At 35.4% G+C, this 19,690-nt stretch overlaps 1 protein-coding gene across 4 annotated transcripts in view; it reads right to left on the reverse strand.

Moving 5' to 3' along the window:
* Window positions 1–19,241, reverse strand: part of LOC139528774 (uncharacterized) — a 58,246-nt gene extending 39,005 nt beyond the window's left edge. Inside the window, exons 1-2 of one of the 4 annotated variants that reach the window (XM_071324974.1) lie at window positions 19,091–19,228; window positions 14,553–14,639 (exon numbers count right to left, since the gene is read on the reverse strand). In XM_071324974.1, coding sequence (XP_071181075.1) covers window positions 14,553–14,639; window positions 19,091–19,115 — 112 coding nt within the window. In that variant the 5' untranslated portion in view covers window positions 19,116–19,228. Of the gene's footprint in view, window positions 1–14,552; window positions 14,640–15,881; window positions 16,116–19,090 lie in introns of those variants that run through there. The other 3 variants (XM_071324973.1, XM_071324976.1, XM_071324975.1) reach the window with 3 other exon arrangements.
* Window positions 19,242–19,690: the final 449 nt, after the last annotated feature.

Below are 19,690 nucleotides of genomic sequence, written 5' to 3' on the forward strand. Positions count from 1 at the left end.
CTTATGATCCTCTTATGACTATCCTATGACATATCTCAGACCTCGTCTCGAAGCTGTCTTAGGATCATCTTAGCTAAGACATCCCAAACCTGTCGCAATATAAATATGATCTACGGAAAAAAATCATGTAAATGTAGTATGTCTTACCATAAATTATTCTAAACGTATTGATTAATATAACGACATAATTTGTAAAATAAATATAAAAAAATAAAAGTAATTTATATATAAATTATCTTTAAAAAATACATCAATATAAATATGAAATTTTCAATGCAAAATTAAGAAAAAAAATATAAAATTATGACATTGTTTTGGTACAAGTGAGTTGAATTCAATTTCGACTTTATTGGTTATAAAAGGTTAAGAGATAAAATCGTGCAATTTTTATATCAATACATCGAATTTTCATTGTTGACAAATCCTGATAATCCGTCGATGTATATATGTTTTAAGCAGGCTTAGGAGAATAGATAATAAGTTAATAATAAGATATTTTTTTTTCAAAATTAATGTAACAAATGAGTGTAATTTATATAAATAAACGTATAACTATCATAAGACCATCATAAGACAGCTCTCGCGTTGTCCTAACTTTATGACCAACTTTAAGAGATGTCCTAATTTAGGACCGCTTTGTGAAACCCAGTTAGGACTAAGATATGTCGTAAGACCATCCTAAGACATGTCTTAGTCCTAAGACAGCTTCGTGAAACTGGGCCCTGGACTTTATACCATGTTAAATTAACACATTTACTTTAACAGTTTAATATTATTCAAAATAAGTGGACCCCTCTTTTAGAAAAAGTTGTTTAAAATATGATGTAACTCTCCTCTTTTTGAGTACAAAATCCTAAATTTTCAAAGGTTTTGTATAGAAGAACTAGAAAAATCCTTGGTATTTCTATTTTCTTTTCTACATCAGTAAAATGACCCCTTGTCTAAGGGAGGGTTGTTCTCAACCTGATAATAACAAACACAGGTCAAAGTACGGCCTTTTACACAGGGCTTTGATACAGACCAAACAGCAAGCTACATGTATAAAGGACCCCAAAATTATAGCGTACACAATTGGAACAGGAAAACAACGATCTAATTTATATATCCAAACGGGAAACTACCAATGATCTACATCAATAAACAATAACTGCTGAACAACAGGCCCCCGAATCAATCAGGACAGGTGCATAAACATGCAGCGGCTATGGATAGTTTTGTTTTGCAGTGGAAGGCAAATCCTTCAGAAGTTCTTTGTACTTTATTCTAACAACGAACATTTTTTGATAGGGAATATAAGTAAGGGGAAAGGAAACCAATTTTTTGTTCTTTACAGGTATTTCCGCTGTTGTAAATTTATCGGAGCACTCCCTTGGATAAATAGGTTTCATGCTGAAAAAAATATTCTCACAGATATTTACAGTGTAGTGGGGTGCTTTTATGTTTAAAATCGTTATATATACAGGTTAGACTGTGATTTTAAACACAAATGTTGATATCTTTTTATAATATTTACAAAATAAAACGGTGTGGGAAATGGACATGATTACATTTCCGGATGCGGGAAGCGGGAATATAAAAAAAATAAAAAAATTCTGTTTTGAAAAAAATAGGTGCGGGCGGGTCCGTCGAACAAGGAATCAAATTGGTGTGGCCTTAGACACTTTTAAAAAATTCCGATTGATAAATATTGCGAAGCGTCTGTGGGTAGATCTATATTTTCATAAGCATATATTTTGCATTGCAAGTAACGGTATGTTACACAGTTAGGAATTGTGCATGTACAAAGAGACAGTAATCATCTAAACACGTTTAACGACTAAATACTTAGTATTTTGAAACCATTTGTAATAATGTGTCGTGGTCATTTGTGTGAATAATTTTTTGCTGTTAGTCAATGCTAAAGACGGTATTTTTTAAAAAGATTTGTTTACTTATCTGAAAATAGTCTTTTAAACATATAGTTGTCTGGTGACATTTTAGTCATACAAAAGTATCAATACTACTTTAACTATTATATAGCCTATGTTTTCTTTTGTAGCTCTATTTAAAATGAAAAGGATAGTGTTTGATTCAATCCGAAGAAAGAGAGATCAATTGGGGGCCTTCTGCTGTTGTCTGCTTTATGGTCGGGTTGTTGTATCTTTGACACATTCCCCATGTTCATTCTCATTTAGTCTTAGATGCATGATTCGTACAGTGACCTATAGATTCTATAATGTCTATGTCATTTGGTATCTTTAGATAGGTTGTCTTATTTGCAAACATTTTTTAAATAGATCAAAACCAACATTTTCATTTTTCCTGAAAAACAGACGGCTCTTTGAAGTAAGTCCAAGGTCAGCAGGTAGCCAAAACAATGTGTCCACGTTATGTGCTATATATAGTAACGTACTTTTACCAGTTAAACACTTCAGAGTATAATTTGTATAACATTATCATGCTTCGGCCTCGAATCTGCTGGTAAACTATTGTGTCATACATTGAAATAATACAACAACCTTTAATACTATACATATGTGCAATATCAAATGACAAAGAACAAATCCGCAAATATTTATTTGTATGAAATTATACCACAAACAAATACGTTGCTCCTTATATAAAATGGTTCAGTTTACTAGTATTCAGATGTTTAAAAAAAAATTAAACACGTTCGCTTGGTTGGTTCACAGGGGTTTGTTGAAATTTTCCCTGGTTCACATCCATACGAACCCCGAAATAAACTTTTCGGGGTTCGCATGGATAGTTATTCCGGAAAATTATTTCGGGGTTCGTATGGATAGTAAACCCGCAAATTGTAACAAACTCTTGTGGTTGATGATTGCCAAACGTACGCCCCTCTGTGAGATTCACAACCAAATACAGATGTTCTATAAAATGACCATATATATTGTTAATATTAATGTCAAACTTAATATTCAACAGCATATGTTTGTTATTCATATTATGGAGTTAAAATAAAGAATAGACAGGGTATAGGATTTACACAGCCTATCTATCGTGAAGAAAGGCTGGCAATTTTGACTCAAACAGTGAAAAAGGTACTCTGCTTTGGGTTCAACTTTCCATTATATGTCACCTTCTGCCTAGTCGAATTGTTGCACGGGTTCTTTTACTTTAATAGAATATTATACTGTCTCAAAAAGACATACGGAGTGCAATTCATCATTCTTAGATTTGTTTACGTTTTAAATTACCGCCTAGGAAACAAATTTAATATTTTAAAAAGAAAGCCATCGACCATATAAGTATTTTATATCATTAGAAAGGAAATTTATGTATCTACAAACATTTTTTCTAAAAAAAATCTACGAATTTTAAGGTGTAGATTTGAGGATTTTATTTCATGTGCATTCTGAGCAAATGATCACCTGTTTTGAAAGAATCCAATAAAAATTTAAAACCAATTGTTCAGAGAACCACTGATGGTCTTTCCACCAGTAAGGACCTTTTTGATATGAAAATATTAAAATTTGGTTTTAAATGTCAATGTTAGCGTCAAATGACAGCTTATTAGACTATTTACCGGATTTGTAATCACTTAAGCAACACGACGGGTGCCACATGTGGAGCAGGTTCTGCTTACCCTTCCGGAGCACCTGAGATCACCCCTAGTTTTTGGTGGGGTTCGTGTTGTTTATTCTTTAGTTTTCTATGTTGTGTCGTGTGTACTATTGTTTTTCTGTTTGTCTTTTTTATTTTTAGCCATGGCGTTGTCAGTTTGTTTTAGATTTATGAGTTTGACTGTCCCTTTGGTATCTTTCGTCCCTCTTTTATTGAACGCTGATTCCAAAAATATATGGTTTCTATACAAAAAGGTATATATAAGGGAGATAATTTTAACTTCCGGTTTAAAAGATGTTACTTCCGGTATTTTTTTATAGTTTAATTGACACTGATTCCAAAAATACATGGTTTTATATACTTTTACATTCATTAAGTTAAAAAAAATAGATACTCCCGGTTAATAAAAGGTCACTTCCGGTTGGCTTTTTCAAGGTCACATTGCTTGCAAACTATTGCAAAAAGCACTATGGCTTTATCTTGTATACATATGAGGTAAAAGAAAAGGTCAAAATCTAGAACGTTAAATTGTCCTATTACCTTGAGTTCAATGTCAAGGTCATCAACGAAGGACCTCAAATCAAAAGACTCTAAGCCTCTAATCTTTATTGTTAATGAGTTATATTACAACACAACTAATATTAGATATAAAAGAGGGAAAAACTCACATCAAATGTCTACGTACCATTTTAACTAAAATTTAAGTGTTACGACATGTCGCAACTAACATTTGTGTTAAAATATCTTGTTGATATCTTATATGATTTCTGAAAATAAGAGATGACAAGCAAAAATCAAAATTTTTAACATGACCTTTATCTTTGAACTTGACCTCATTTTCATTTTTTTGGACCAAGGACCTCTAATCAAAAGACCCTAGGCCTCTATCACTTATAGTTTTCCTGTTACAAATACATTTCATTTATATCAAATACAAAGGGGGAAATAACTCTCATAATATGGAGTCTTCGTAAAGCTTTGGTCAAAATAAAACCTAACATCCTGAGGATATAAAGAGCAATTTGGAAAAATAAATTTGTCGCTTTCTTTTACGGTTGCGGATGAGATCTCATAACAAGAAAATCAGTGTTTTTGGGAGATAACTCTTACAAAGAAAAGTGTTCGGTTAAACATGGTCAAAAGCGTATAGACTGTATGATATCATATACAAAAAAAACTAAGCGACATCTTTCGAAACAAAATTACACCGCAAGAAAAAAATTAGGCGGAAGAAAAAAAAACATAATCAGAAGACCTAATTAATTCAAAGAGTAAAGCAGAGAAATGCACGATTATTATTTTCCTATATTCAGTGTTAGTTCAAAGGAGTAGGTCCAGTAAAAACCCTTTTTGGCCCCAAAATATAGCAGTTTTACAAAATTGTTAAAATGTATATTTTAAGGTATTTTTTAGAAGTAAGAATGCTTCTTCTACATAAATATGGGCTATTTTTTTACAATACAATGCACATATAGCGGGTACTAGCATCATTAAGTCATGCTAAATTACTGAAATCTTCACAATTTTGACATTTTAGTTGAATTTTAGACGGTTTTCGTCTTAAATAAGGTGGTCGCATTAATGTTCATTCTTAATATTGAAATGTAAGTTGTATTTGATGATACTTCATATCATATATAAAGGTTGAGGATGAACACGGATGCGGCCACTTTTGTTTTTGACAAAAACTATATGAAAAATGTAAAAAGTTTCCAAAATTTTTCGTCAGATGAACCTTAAATGTTAGGTCAAATCGGCGCTTACCGGACCTACTACTTTGTATGCAACATTACCATTTCCTTGACCTTGTATCAAACAGAACGACTATAATGTAAACAGTATACATTAGCCAGGCTTAATATTAATTCACACCATGCTAAATATATCAGATTGTTCTGTAGATTGTAAATATAACTCGAGATTTATATACTGACAGATAGAATCATTATACTGCTTTTAAAGTATGTCATTCAATCAAATCATGCTCGGGAGAAAAATGCTCCTCTGATTAAAATTTTTAGAATGTATTCAATACATGTACAGGTATATACAGTTCGTATATTCATTCGATAATAAAGATGTACATTGCATCTAAAAGAAGGGTCATTTTCAGAAAGTCTTCAATCCTTACTTTACATTACAATTTGTTAGCTTAATGTTTTGAATATAATATTAAGCGCAAAAACAATGTGTCACAAAACAGTAAAATGAAGGTATTTCAAGTCGGGTTACAAACAAAAAAAATGTTAAAAGATTTCTCATTACAGCAATAATGTTAGATTTTAAATGTTATCAAAACTTTCGATGTAATTTTTGTTTTCAAAAGTAATATGAAATAAAAGGGAATATTACTGTAAACATTTAAACATTTTTACGTTTCATCTGGCATTTAAAACATTGATTACGCTGTATTCGGTATTTAGTAGCATCTTAATTTCACGTGATGGTATCAAAGCAATTAAGACCTATAATGGATTACTTTTTTAAATTGTTATTTGGATGGAGAGTTGTCTATTTGGCACTCACACCACATCTTCCTACATGTATATCTAATTACCCCAGAAATAACAAGAAATCAATCACTTTGCATTTAAATAAAATGTTTTAAATATGCATGCCTTTGAAAGTTTACTAAAAAGCAATTAACAAGCGTATTAACATTAACATGCAATATAAAGAACAACAATAAAATTTGTAGATAATGAATGATAGGAATGAGGAACCCAACCGATTAATGATACATTTCCCTTCGTGTGACGCTAACGATGGCAAACAAGGGGGTGGGGGCATTTTGCCGCTTTGTAAAACAGGTCATTCATTTTTTACATTCCCGTTGTACATGTTCTTTTGTTATGCTTTGCTTTATGTTTACAATATTGTCACGTTAATTTATAAAGTTTTATTAAACCTTGTTTCTGTCAAGGGTGTAAACCGTGTATCTGTCAAGGATGTAAACCGTGTATCTGTCAAGGATGTAACCCGTGTATCTGTCAAGGATGTAAACCGTGTATCTGTCAAGGATGTAAACCGTGTATCTGTCAAGGATGTAACCCGTGTATCTGTCAAGGATGTAAACCGTGTATCTGTCAAGGATGTAAACCGTGTATCTGTCAAGGGTGTAAACCGTGTATCTGTCAAGGATGTAAACCGTGTATCTGTCAAGGATGTAAACCGTGTATCTGTCAAGGATGTAAACCGTGTATCTGTCAAGGATGTAAACCGTGTATCTGTCAAGGATGTAAACCGTGTATCTGTCAAGGATGTAAACCGTGTATCTGTCAAGGGTGTAAACCGTGTATCTGTCAAGGGTGTAAACCGTGTATCTGTAAAGGATGTAAACCTTGTTTCTGTCAAGGATGTAAACCGTGTATCTGTCAAGGATGTAAACCGTGTATCTGTCAAGGATGTAAACCTTGTTTCTGTCAAGGGTGTAAACCGTGTATTTGTCAAGGATGTAAACCGTGTATCTGTCAAGGGTGTACATCGTGTATCTGTCAAGGATGTAAACCGTGTATCTGTCAAGGATGTAACCCGTGTATCTGTCAAGGATGTAAACCGTGTACCTGTCAAGGATGTTACACGTGTATCTGTCAAGGATGTAAACCGTGTATCTGTCAAGGGTGTAAACCGTGTATCTGTCAAGGATGTAAACCTTGTTTCTGTCAAGGGTGTAAACCGTGTATTTGTCAAGGATGTAAACCGTGTATCTGTCAAGGGTGTACATCGTGTATCTGTCAAGGATGTAAACCGTGTATCTGTCAAGGATGTAACCCGTGTATCTGTCAAGGATGTAAACCGTGTACCTGTCAAGGATGTTACACGTGTATCTGTCAAGGATGTAAACCGTGTATCTGTCAAGGATGTAAACCGTGTATCTGTCAAGGATGTAAACCGTGTATCTGCCAAGGATGTAACCCGTGTATCTGTCAAGGATGTAAACCGTGTATCTGTCAAGAATGTAAACCGTGTATCTGTCAAGGATGTAAACCGTGTATCTGTCAAGGATGTAACCCGTGTATCTGTCAAGGATGTAAACCGTGTATCTGTCAAGAATGTAAACCGTGTATCTGTCAAGGATGTAAACCGTGTATCTGTCAAGGATGTAAACCGTGTATCTGTCAAGAATGTTAACCGTGTATCTGTCAAGGATGTAAACCGTGTATCTGTCAAGAATGTAAACCGTGTATCTGTCAAGAATGTAAACCGTGTATCTGTCAAGGATGTAAACCGTGTATCTGTCAAGGTTGTAAACCGTGTATCTGTCAAGGATGTAAACCGTGTATCTGTCAAGGGTGTAAACCGTGTATCTGTCAAGGATGTAAAGCGTGTTTCTGTCAAGGGTGTAAACCGTGTATCTGTCAAGGATGTAACCCGTGTATCTGTCAAGGGTGTAAACCGTGTATCTGTCAAGGATGTAAAGCGTGTATCTGTCAAGGGTGTAAACCGTGTATCTGTCAAGGATGTAAACCTTGTTTCTGTCAAGGGTGTAAACCGTGTATCTGTCAAGGATGTAAACCTTGTTTCTGTCAAGGGTGTAAACCGTGTATTTGTCAAGGATGTAACCCGTGTATCTGTCAAGGATGTAAACCGTGTATCTGTCAAGGATGTAAACCGTGTATCTGTCAAGGATGTAAACCGTGTATCTGCCAAGGATGTAAACCGTGTATCTGTCAAGGATGTAAACCTTGTTTCTGTCAAGGGTGTAAACCGTGTATCTGTCAAGGATGTAAACCGTGTATCTGTCAAGGATGTAAACCTTGTTTCTGTCAAGGGTGTAAACCGTGTATTTGTCAAGGATGTAAACCGTGTATCTGTCAAGGATGTAAACCGTGCACCTGTCAAGGATGTAAACCGTGTATCTGTCAAGGATGTAAACCGTGTACCTGTCAAGGATGTAAACCGTGTATCTGTCAAGGATGTAAACCGTGTATCTGCCAAGGATGTAAACCGTGTATCTGTCAAGGATGTAAACCTGTTTCTGTCAAGGGTGTAAACCGTGTATCTGTCAAGGATGTAAACCGTGTATCTGTCAAGGATGTAAACCTTGTTTCTGTCAAGGGTGTAAACCGTGTATTTGTCAAGGATGTAAACCGTGTATCTGTCAAGGGTGTAAACCGTGTATCTGTCAAGGATGTAAACCGTGTACCTGTCAAGGATGTAAACCGTGTATCTGTCAAGGATGTAAACCGTGTTTCTGTCAAGGGTGTACATCGTGTATCTGTCAAGGATGTTAACCTTGTTTCTGTCAAGGATGTAAACCTTGTTTCTGTCAAGGGTGTAAACCGTGTATCTGTCAAGGGTGTAAACCGTGTATCTGTCAAGAATGTAAACCGTGTATCTGTCAAGGATGTAACCCGTGTATCTGTCAAGGGTGTAAACCGTGTATCTGTCAAGGATGTAACCCGTGTATCTGTCAAGGATGTAAACCGTGTATCTGTCAAGGATGTAAACCGTGTATCTGTCAAGGATGTAAACCTTGTTTCTGTCAAGGGTGTAAACCGTATATTTGTCAAGGATGTAAACCGTGTATCTGTCAAGGATGTAAACCGTGTATCTGTCAAGGATGTAAACCTTGTTTCTGTCAAGGGTGTAAACCGTGTATTTGTCAAGGATGTAAACCGTGTATCTGTCAAGGGTGTAAACCGTGTATCTGTCAAGGATGTAAACCGTGTACCTGTCAAGGATGTAAACCGTGTATCTGTCAAGGATGTAAACCGTGTATCTGTCAAGGGTGTAAATCGTGTATCTGTCAAGGATGTAAACCGTGTATCTGTCAAGGATGTAAACCGTGTATCTGTCAAGGATCTAAACCGTGTATCTGTCAAGGATCTAAACCGTGTATCTGTCAAGGATCTAAACCGTGTATATGTCAAGGATCTAAACCGTGTATATGTCAAGGATGTAAACCGTGTATCTGCCAAGGATGTAAACCGTGTATCTGTCAAGGATGTAAACCTTGTTTCTGTCAAGGGTGTAAACCGTGTATCTGTCAAGGATGTAAACCGTGTATCTGTCAAGGATGTAAACCTTGTTTCTGTCAAGGGTGTAAACCGTGTATTTGTCAAGGATGTAAACCGTGTATCTGTCAAGGATGTAAACCGTGCACCTGTCAAGGATGTAAACCGTGTATCTGTCAAGGATGTAAACCTTGTTTCTGTCAAGGGTGTAAACCGTGTATCTGTCAAGGATGTAAACCGTGTATCTGTCAAGGATGTAAACCTTGTTTCTGTCAAGGGTGTAAACCGTGTATTTGTCAAGGATGTAAACCGTGTATCTGTCAAGGGTGTAAACCGTGTATCTGTCAAGGATGTAAACCGTGTACCTGTCAAGGATGTAAACCGTGTATCTGTCAAGGATGTAAACCGTGTTTCTGTCAAGGGTGTACATCGTGTATCTGTCAAGGATGTTAACCTTGTTTCTGTCAAGGATGTAAACCTTGTTTCTGTCAAGGGTGTAAACCGTGTATCTGTCAAGGGTGTAAACCGTGTATCTGTCAAGAATGTAAACCGTGTATCTGTCAAGGATGTAACCCGTGTATCTGTCAAGGGTGTAAACCGTGTATCTGTCAAGGATGTAACCCGTGTATCTGTCAAGGATGTAAACCGTGTATCTGTCAAGGATGTAAACCGTGTATCTGTCAAGGATGTAAACCTTGTTTCTGTCAAGGGTGTAAACCGTATATTTGTCAAGGATGTAAACCGTGTATCTGTCAAGGATGTAAACCGTGTATCTGTCAAGGATGTAAACCTTGTTTCTGTCAAGGGTGTAAACCGTGTATTTGTCAAGGATGTAAACCGTGTATCTGTCAAGGGTGTAAACCGTGTATCTGTCAAGGATGTAAACCGTGTACCTGTCAAGGATGTAAACCGTGTATCTGTCAAGGATGTAAACCGTGTATCTGTCAAGGGTGTAAATCGTGTATCTGTCAAGGATGTAAACCGTGTATCTGTCAAGGATGTAAACCGTGTATCTGTCAAGGATCTAAACCGTGTATCTGTCAAGGATCTAAACCGTGTATCTGTCAAGGATCTAAACCGTGTATATGTCAAGGATCTAAACCGTGTATATGTCAAGGATGTAAACCGTGTATCTGTCAAGGATGTAAACCGTGTATATGTCAAGGATGTAAACCGTGTATCTGTCAAGGATGTAAACCGTGTATCTGTCAAGGATGTAACCCGTGTATCTGTCAAGGATGTAAACCGTGTATCTGTCAAGGATGTTAACCGTGTACCTGTCAAGGATGTAAACCGTGTATTTGTCAAGGATGTAACCCGTGTATCTGTCAAGGATGTAACCCGTGTATCTGTCAAGGATGTAACCCGTGTATCTGTCAAGGATGTAACCCGTGTATCTGTCAAGAATGTAAACCGTGTATCTGTCAAGGATGTTACACGTGTATCTGTCAAGGATGTAAACCGTGCATCTGTCAAAGATGTAAACCGTGTATCTGTCAAGGATGTAACCCGTGTATCTGTCAAGGATGTAACCCGTGTATCTGTCAAGAATGTAAACCGTGTATCTGTCAAGGATGTTACACGTGTATCTGTCAAGAATGTAAACCGTGTATCTGTCAAGTATGTAAACCGTGTATCTGTCAAGGATGTAAACCGTGTATCTGTCAAGGATGTAACCCGTGTATCTGTCAAGAATGTAAACCGTGTATCTGTCAAGGATGTAAACCGTGTATCTGTCAAGGATGTAAACCGTGTATCTGTCAAGGGTGTAAACCTTGTTTCTGTCAAGGGTGTAAACCGTGTATCTGTCAAGGATGTAAACCGTGTATCTGTCAAGGGTGTAAACCGTGTATCTGTCAAGGATGTAAACCGTGTTTCTGTCAAGGGTGTAAACCGTGTATCTGTCAAGGATGTAAACCGTGTATCTGTCAAGGGTGTAAACCGTGTATCTGTCAAGGATGTAAAGCGTGTTTCTGTCAAGGATGTAAACCGTGTATCTGTCAAGGATGTAACCCGTGTATCTGTCAAGAATGTAAACCGTGTATCTGTCAAGGATGTAAACCGTGTATCTGTCAAGGATGTAAAGCGTGTTTCTGTCAAGGGTGTAAACCGTGTATCTGTCAAGGATGTAAACCGTGTATCTGTCAAGGATGTAAACCGTGTATCTGTCAAGAATGTAAACCGTGTATCTGTCAAGGATGTAAACCGTGTATCTGTCAAGAATGTAAACCGTGTATCTGTCAAGGATGTAAACCGTGTATCTGTCAAGGTTGTAAACCGTGTATCTGTCAAGGATGTAAACCGTGTATCTGTCAAGGGTGTAAACCGTGTATCTGTCAAGGATGTAAAGCGTGTTTCTGTCAAGGGTGTAAACCGTGTATCTGTCAAGGATGTAACCCGTGTATCTGTCAAGGGTGTAAACCGTGTATCTGTCAAGGATGTAAACCGTGTATCTGTCAAGGATGTAAACCGTGTATCTGTCAAGGATGTAAACCTTGTTTCTGTCAAGGGTGTAAACCGTGTATTTGTTAAGGATGTAACCCGTGTATCTGTCAAGGATGTAAACCGTGTATCTGTCAAGGATGTAAACCGTGTATCTGTCAAGGATGTAAACCGTGTATCTGCCAAGGATGTAAACCGTGTATCTGTCAAGGATGTAAACCTTGTTTCTGTCAAGGGTGTAAACCGTGTATCTGTCAAGGATGTAAACCGTGTATCTGTCAAGGATGTAAACCTTGTTTCTGTCAAGGGTGTAAACCGTGTATTTGTTAAGGATGTAACCCGTGTATCTGTCAAGGATGTAAACCGTGTATCTGTCAAGGATGTAAACCGTGTATCTGTCAAGGATGTAAACCGTGTATCTGCCAAGGATGTAAACCGTGTATCTGTCAAGGATGTAAACCTTGTTTCTGTCAAGGGTGTAAACCGTGTATCTGTCAAGGATGTAAACCGTGTATCTGTCAAGGATGTAAACCTTGTTTCTGTCAAGGGTGTAAACCGTGTATTTGTCAAGGATGTAAACCGTGTATCTGTCAAGGGTGTAAACCGTGTATCTGTCAAGGATGTAAACCGTGTATCTGTCAAGGATGTAAACCGTGTATCTGTAAAGGATGTAACCCGTGTATCTGTCAAGGATGTAAACCGTGTATCTGTCAAGGATGTAAACCGTGTATCTGTCAAGGATGTAAACCTTGTTTCTGTCAAGGGTGTAAACCGTGTATTTGTCAAGGATGTAAACCGTGTATCTGTCAAGGATGTAAACCGTGTATCTGTCAAGGATGTAAACCTTGTTTCTGTCAAGGGTGTAAACCGTGTATTTGTCAAGGATGTAAACCGTGTATCTGTCAAGGTTGTAAACCGTGTATCTGTCAAGGATGTAAACCGTGTACCTGTCAAGGATGTAATCCGTGTATCTGTCAAGGATGTAAACCGTGTATCTGTCAAGGGTGTAAATCGTGTATCTGTCAAGGATGTAAACCGTGTATCTGTCAAGGATGTAAACCGTGTATCTGTCAAGGATCTAAACCGTGTATCTGTCAAGGATCTAAACCGTGTATCTGTCAAGGATCTAAACCGTGTATCTGTCAAGGATGTAACCCGTGTATCTGTCAAGGATGTAACCCGTGTATCTGTCAAGGATGTAACCCGTGTATCTGTCAAGGATGTAACCCGTGTATCTGTCAAGAATGTAAACCGTGTATCTGTCAAGGATGTTACACGTGTATCTGTCAAGGATGTAAACCGTGTATCTGTCAAGGATGTAAACCGTGTATCTGTCAAGGATGTAACCCGTGTATCTGTCAAGGATGTAAACCGTGTATCTGTCAAGGATGTAAACCGTGTATCTGTCAAGGGTGTAAACCGTGTATCTGTCAAGGATGTAACCCGTGTATCTGTCAAGAATGTAAACCGTGTATCTGTCAAGGATGTTACACGTGTATCTGTCAAGGATGTAAACCGTGTATCTGTCAAGGATGTAAACCGTGTATCTGTCAAGGATGTAAACCGTGTATCTGTCAAGGATGTAAACCGTGTATCTGTCAAGGATGTTACACGTGTATCTGTCAAGGATGTAAACCGTGTATCTGTCAAGGATGTAAACCGTGTATCTGTCAAGGATGTAACCCGTGTATCTGTCAAGGATGTAACCCGTGTATCTGTCAAGAATGTAAACCGTGTATCTGTCAAGGATGTAAACCGTGTATCTGTCAAGGATGTAAACCGTGTATCTGTCAAGGGTGTAAACCTTGTTTCTGTCAAGGGTGTAAACCGTGTATCTGTCAAGGGTGTAAACCGTGTATCTGTCAAGGGTGTAAACCGTGTATTTGTCAAGGATGTAACCCGTGTATCTGTCAAGGGTGTAAACCGTGTATCTGTCAAGGGTGTAAACCGTGTATCTGTCAAGGGTGTAAACCGTGTATTTGTCAAGGATGTAACCCGTGTATCTGTCAAGGATGTAAACCGTGTATCTGTCAAGGATGTAAACCGTGTATCTGTCAAGGATGTAAACCGTGTATCTGTCAAGGGTGTAAACCGTGTATCTGTCAAGGATGTAAACCGTGTATCTGTCAAGGATGTAAACCGTGTATCTGTCAAGGATGTAAACCGTGTATCTGTCAAGGATCTAAACCGTGTATCTGTCAAGGATCTAAACCGTGTATCTGTCAAGGATGTAATTTAACCCGTGTATCTGTCAAGGATGTTCGATCCTCTTGTTATATCATTTTTTCCAGATATTCGGAATCCTGCAATGGAGTGCCACTAAAAACTTTACCTGCTTACCGTTACTTTTCTATTATACGTTTTACAGTCTAAAAGGTTATATTTTGATATTTCTTATAAAATCCTGTCTATCAAATTTCCAATGGCTTATAGCGTTAAAATCAGATTTGTAATTTATTTACTATTGATTTATTTGTGAACGTTTGTTATTTTGAAAAAGGGGGTCGAACATCCTTAAATTCATTTACATTTATCATGTTTATCTATATGAATAATTATCTATATAGAAAAGAAATACATGTTACTTACTAGGTACTGAATAGTTGTAAATAAACACACACACAAGTGGAACATTGTTCTTTCCTTCATGAACTCTGCACGTTAACGTCCTTAATCCTAAAATAAAAATTCAACGATACTTCTGGTTATTTTTTTTGAAAGAAAATAATATCAACACATTTTTTTCAAACATGAATTCTATCTAAAAGAATAAAACATCCTTATCACCAAGATCAAAATCGCACAGCAACATGACAGCTCTTCACGTAGGTAATATGTATGGTTCTATCAATTTCTCGTTAACGTGTTTGATAACGTTTGTACCTCATTTATTTTCTATAGAATTGAAAGACAGAAGAAGGTAAAATGTTTTACTTGAAGTTTGCTGACCTTGCATGGTTATACGAATTGAGAGTTGAAATCGCGGTTAAATTTTGACACTCCAAGGTCTTTTAATAATACCACTTAAAAGAACATACATAATTTTATACAACATAAACAATGTGAATATTAAGAAATGCATGTTTATCTAAATTCAGTCAGTGCAGTTGTAAGTTGAATACTTTACGTCTTGAATTCAATGATACTGTAAATATTTAGAACTGTGATCATTAAATATTGAAGCTTGTTCATACTAACATATTTGATGCATATTTTAGATAAAACAAAGTATAATTAATTTCATTACTGGATTTAACATGTGCATGTAGAAGTGTAATTGGCTGATAGATAAAAGTAAACAGGTGCGCTAAGCAAAGGAAATGAAAAGTCAGAGAAAATAAAAAAAATTGTATTGCTCTAGATCTGTACAGTTTGTTATCGTGAGAATCTCGAAATTTTTTCGACTTTTGTTGTGGTTGTAATATACCTTTCAAACCATTTAAAAAGGGTCACTGTTATTTTCGCTTCATTTTCCTATATACATGTAATGTACATGTAAGTTTACAAAAAAATACATCACAAAAATAAGGAAATATTATATGATCGCCAGTGAGACAACTGTCAACCAAAGTTTAAAAGGAGTGAATGTAAGCAAGTATAGGAAACCGTACGGCCTTCAACAATGAGAAATGCCGTATGGTCGGATATAAAAGACCCTGACATAAAAATACTAACCAGTTCAATGAGAAAAAAGACGGCCTAATTTCTATATATATATATATTAAACTTCGTATTATCTTCAAAAAATAAAAGCAGTCATATATACCTTCATTTTCAGAAGGTTGAATTGTCAACTAAAAATTTCAAATTCGTTTCCTATCAAACGACAGTAAAAACCTATAGCGGTATCGAAAGGTTTTTTAAAAACATTAACCTATTATTTAACAAACTTTTACGAATGAATGCTCATCTACATACCTTCAAATCACGTATATAATCCGACGTTTCGTCTAGGTTTCAAAAGTTAAATGCGTAATTCGAATTAAATTGAATCTCTCATAAATTCAATAACATCATTAGTCATTTGTGTTAGACATGTTTTCAAATAAGGTAATGTGTATTACCTGTTGTGTAATTTCAAATACCAAACCACAAGGCAATTCCATGATACCTTATATTAAACAAGTTCAGTAAACAAAAAATTTGAATAGCGAAATACGGTTCATTGCGGATTCAGTCGTTAATTTACGGTGAGAGCTTATCCTTTTGGTCAAGTTTATATAGTTTAGTTTTCTGTTAGCATATACAGAATTAACCAAAAAGGTTTGTGGGAGAAGAATTCAAGCTTCAAATTGATAAACTGTTTTAGCCATTGCTATTGTGATCCCCTTAGCCCACTAATAAACACAGTAATAAGGCATCGGAAGTATTTATCACGCCTATGCAAATGTAAAATAAATCTGATACCAGTTCAGAGCGAATAATGGTATGGTATTGGTTGCAAAAATTCGATATTTTTCATTTAAATGCAATATTTTATATTTAAATGCAATATTTTTACATTTGAATGGTATATTTTTTCATTTAGATGCAATATATTTTATTCAAATGGTATAATTTTTCATTTAAATGGTATATTTTTGCATTTAAATGCAATATTTTTTATTCAAATGGTATATTTTTTCATTCAAATTGTATAATTTTTCATTCAATTGGTATAATAGTTTTTTTATTTATATGCAATAAATATTAATTGCATCATGGGAAATATTTTGACGCCTTAAAGTCAAATTTTAAACAAGAGGCACATAACAACCATTGCGTCGTTTAGACTAAATGAAATTAATAGATTTACTAATGCAGACTACACGGACAATAACTGTTAAGCAACAATTATTTGATATTCTAGGGGAGGGTTTTTGATTGATTAGTGTTTAACGCTAATTTCAACACTATTGGGCTATTCCGTGGTGGTCAGTTTTAATTTATAAATGAAGCTCTTACCAGGCAACCATATTCATATATGAAATCCTTCTGTCCCCCACCGAACAAATAAATAAATATGAAATGGCTCTTATTTAACACAAGTTTAAATTGATTGATTGTATGTTGCTAATGTTAACACTCAGTGACAAAAATCTTGTTCATGAAAACACGAGTTTAGAAGTCAGGTATATAATATAAAAAGGAAGAGATGGAATGTGCAAATAAGGCAACTATCCACCGGAGTTCAAATATGAAGTGGATGTACGCAATTATAGACAATCGTAAGGCCTTCAACAATGACAAAAACCTGATACTGTAAAGTCGTCTATAAAAGGCCCGACATGAAAATGTAAACAATTCAAACGAAAAAACTGCCTAATTATACATAATTATACATAACAAAACAATTTACAAAATATCAAATATGAGTCGAGACATGAACCAAAGACAAACACTAAACTACAGGCTCCTGACCTTGGACAAGTAAATAAGGAATACGGCAGGGTTGATATAGAAAGGAAGATGTGGTATGATTGCAAATGAGACAACTCTCCACAAGAGACCAAATGACATAGAAATCAACAGCTATAAGTCGCCGTACGGCCTTAATGGGCTTTGCTCATTGTTGAAGGCCGTACGGTAACCTATAGTTGTTAATATCTCAATTTCAGCGTAAAAAAAAAGTTTTTATTTCGTTTTGCAGTTTAGTAGTACCCCTCTTTTCGCCCCTTTTCTATTTTGATACCTTAGTCAAAAATTTAAAAAATCAAATTTTCAAAAAGTGAAATCATCAAAATTGCACGTTGGGTTTAGTATTTTTAAAGTTTGATCAAATTTCTAAACTATCAAATTTATAAACGATATTTATAATTTTAATATTTTAATTATTTGATTAAAATTTCAAAATTTCAAAACTTTAACACAATTTGGAATTTTGATATTTTAAAACTTTTTAACTTTGAATTGATAAGTGTTACACGGACCGTAATATCAGCTATTCAAGAAGAAATAAGTTTCGTACTGGAAAAACTTCTCCGTTTTGCATGCATTGTGACATGCGTCTCATTGTCAAGTTACCAAAGATGCACACACAGAAATGAAATTGAGAATTGAAATGGGGAATATGTCAGAGAAGACAACAGCCGAAGTCCACCAATGGGTCTTCAATGCAGAGAGAAACTCCCACACCCGGAGTTGTCTTTCAGCTGGCCCCTACACAAATATTTATACTAGTTTAGTGATAACGGACGTCATACTAAACTCTTAATTATACACAAGAAACTAAAAATCATACAATACTAACAAAGGCTAGAGGCTGTACCCAATATAATTCAATTCATACGTTAATAAGTAACTGTTCATGGGATTGCCATCAAATCTTGACACGCGCTTACTAGGTAACAAAAGGACTAGTTTATGCGCTAGAACTACCTGTAATTTTATTAAAACAAGATGTATCGACACAACGGTAGTAATAACATTAACGGTACCAATTTTACTCTACAAGATGCGTATTTCAACCATTAATGTCTTATCTTTGATGCTTAAATCGTGTCAATTACAAAGCACTTACAATCTGACCAAGATTTAGATTGAGTGAAGTAATTGTACTTTAATATCTTAGTTCGGTACAATTCTTGAAACCAGACATAGCAATCCCCACTCATTAAGGCAAATACAAACATCTAAAGGCAGTTATAAATATTCATTTTATCCACGTACAATTATAGATTGGAATCCTCTGCCACGATAAATAGTATTATTCCCCTACATATTGATTTTGATAGCGAAATCAACATTTCATTGGTTGAATCGTTCACACGTGACGACGAACATAACTTCATATTCACCTCTGAGTATCATATTCCCCTCTGAAATGTCGCCCGGCGAATAATCTTCATTATAATTAAAGCATCGCTAGAAACTTAAAGAAGGAGAATTCACCTATTTCAAGTGTAAATTAGAAGAGTACAGTGATTATGCTTTTTTAAATTCGTTAGTAATTTTTTTATTAAATGACGAGATACTTTTTTGAAATATATTTTCTACACGCTAGGAATATTATGTTAAGGTTTGTACACACAACAGACAGAAGAAATCTTCTATACTTATCTTCGGTAAAAACCTTTAAGTTCAAAATTTCAATATTTTTAACTGATAATATATTGAAAAGTCAGAAAATGTATTTAAATGTGATTTACCTGATGTTATAACATTAATAGCCATTCCTTAAATACACAAAATAATATACACTAATTGACAGTTGTTTATACAGATAACGTTATACAAAATCAAAATACTTTTTGCGTTCTTTTAATCTTTGGGTCACTGATTACACTGCAAGTATTACGTAACCCTTGTATTGTTTGGACTCTACTTTTTCATTCAGTAATACGTAATTCATGGGATATCTACATGCATATGACTGTGTAGATTTACTAAGTAGTTATATAAAGATCTATAAATGGAAATCAAATCTATAAAGTTGGATATCATTCTCATTCAGCTGTCAAATGCTGGTACTACAACCTACATTTCAATATAAACAATAATTTGAATAAATATTGTCACAAGGTCTCAAATATTCGTCGAAAAGCTCTCAAAAGTCAAAAGTCTGCTATATATTTTTGTTTTGGAATTTGGATTATCGCAGTCTCTGAGGTCACAGTAAAGTTTTTTCAACCTAAGCCTAAACGTGTTAGTCATCAGAAACATTAATTCAACAAAACAAAACACAATTCTATACTTTCAACGATTCAGGAACAACATGAACATTCAGTCTGGAGTGTAACCATTGACGG

Source organism: Mytilus edulis, chromosome 6 (genome assembly GCF_963676685.1).
Source record: "Mytilus edulis chromosome 6, xbMytEdul2.2, whole genome shotgun sequence".
Classification (NCBI taxonomy): domain Eukaryota; kingdom Metazoa; phylum Mollusca; class Bivalvia; order Mytilida; family Mytilidae; genus Mytilus; species Mytilus edulis.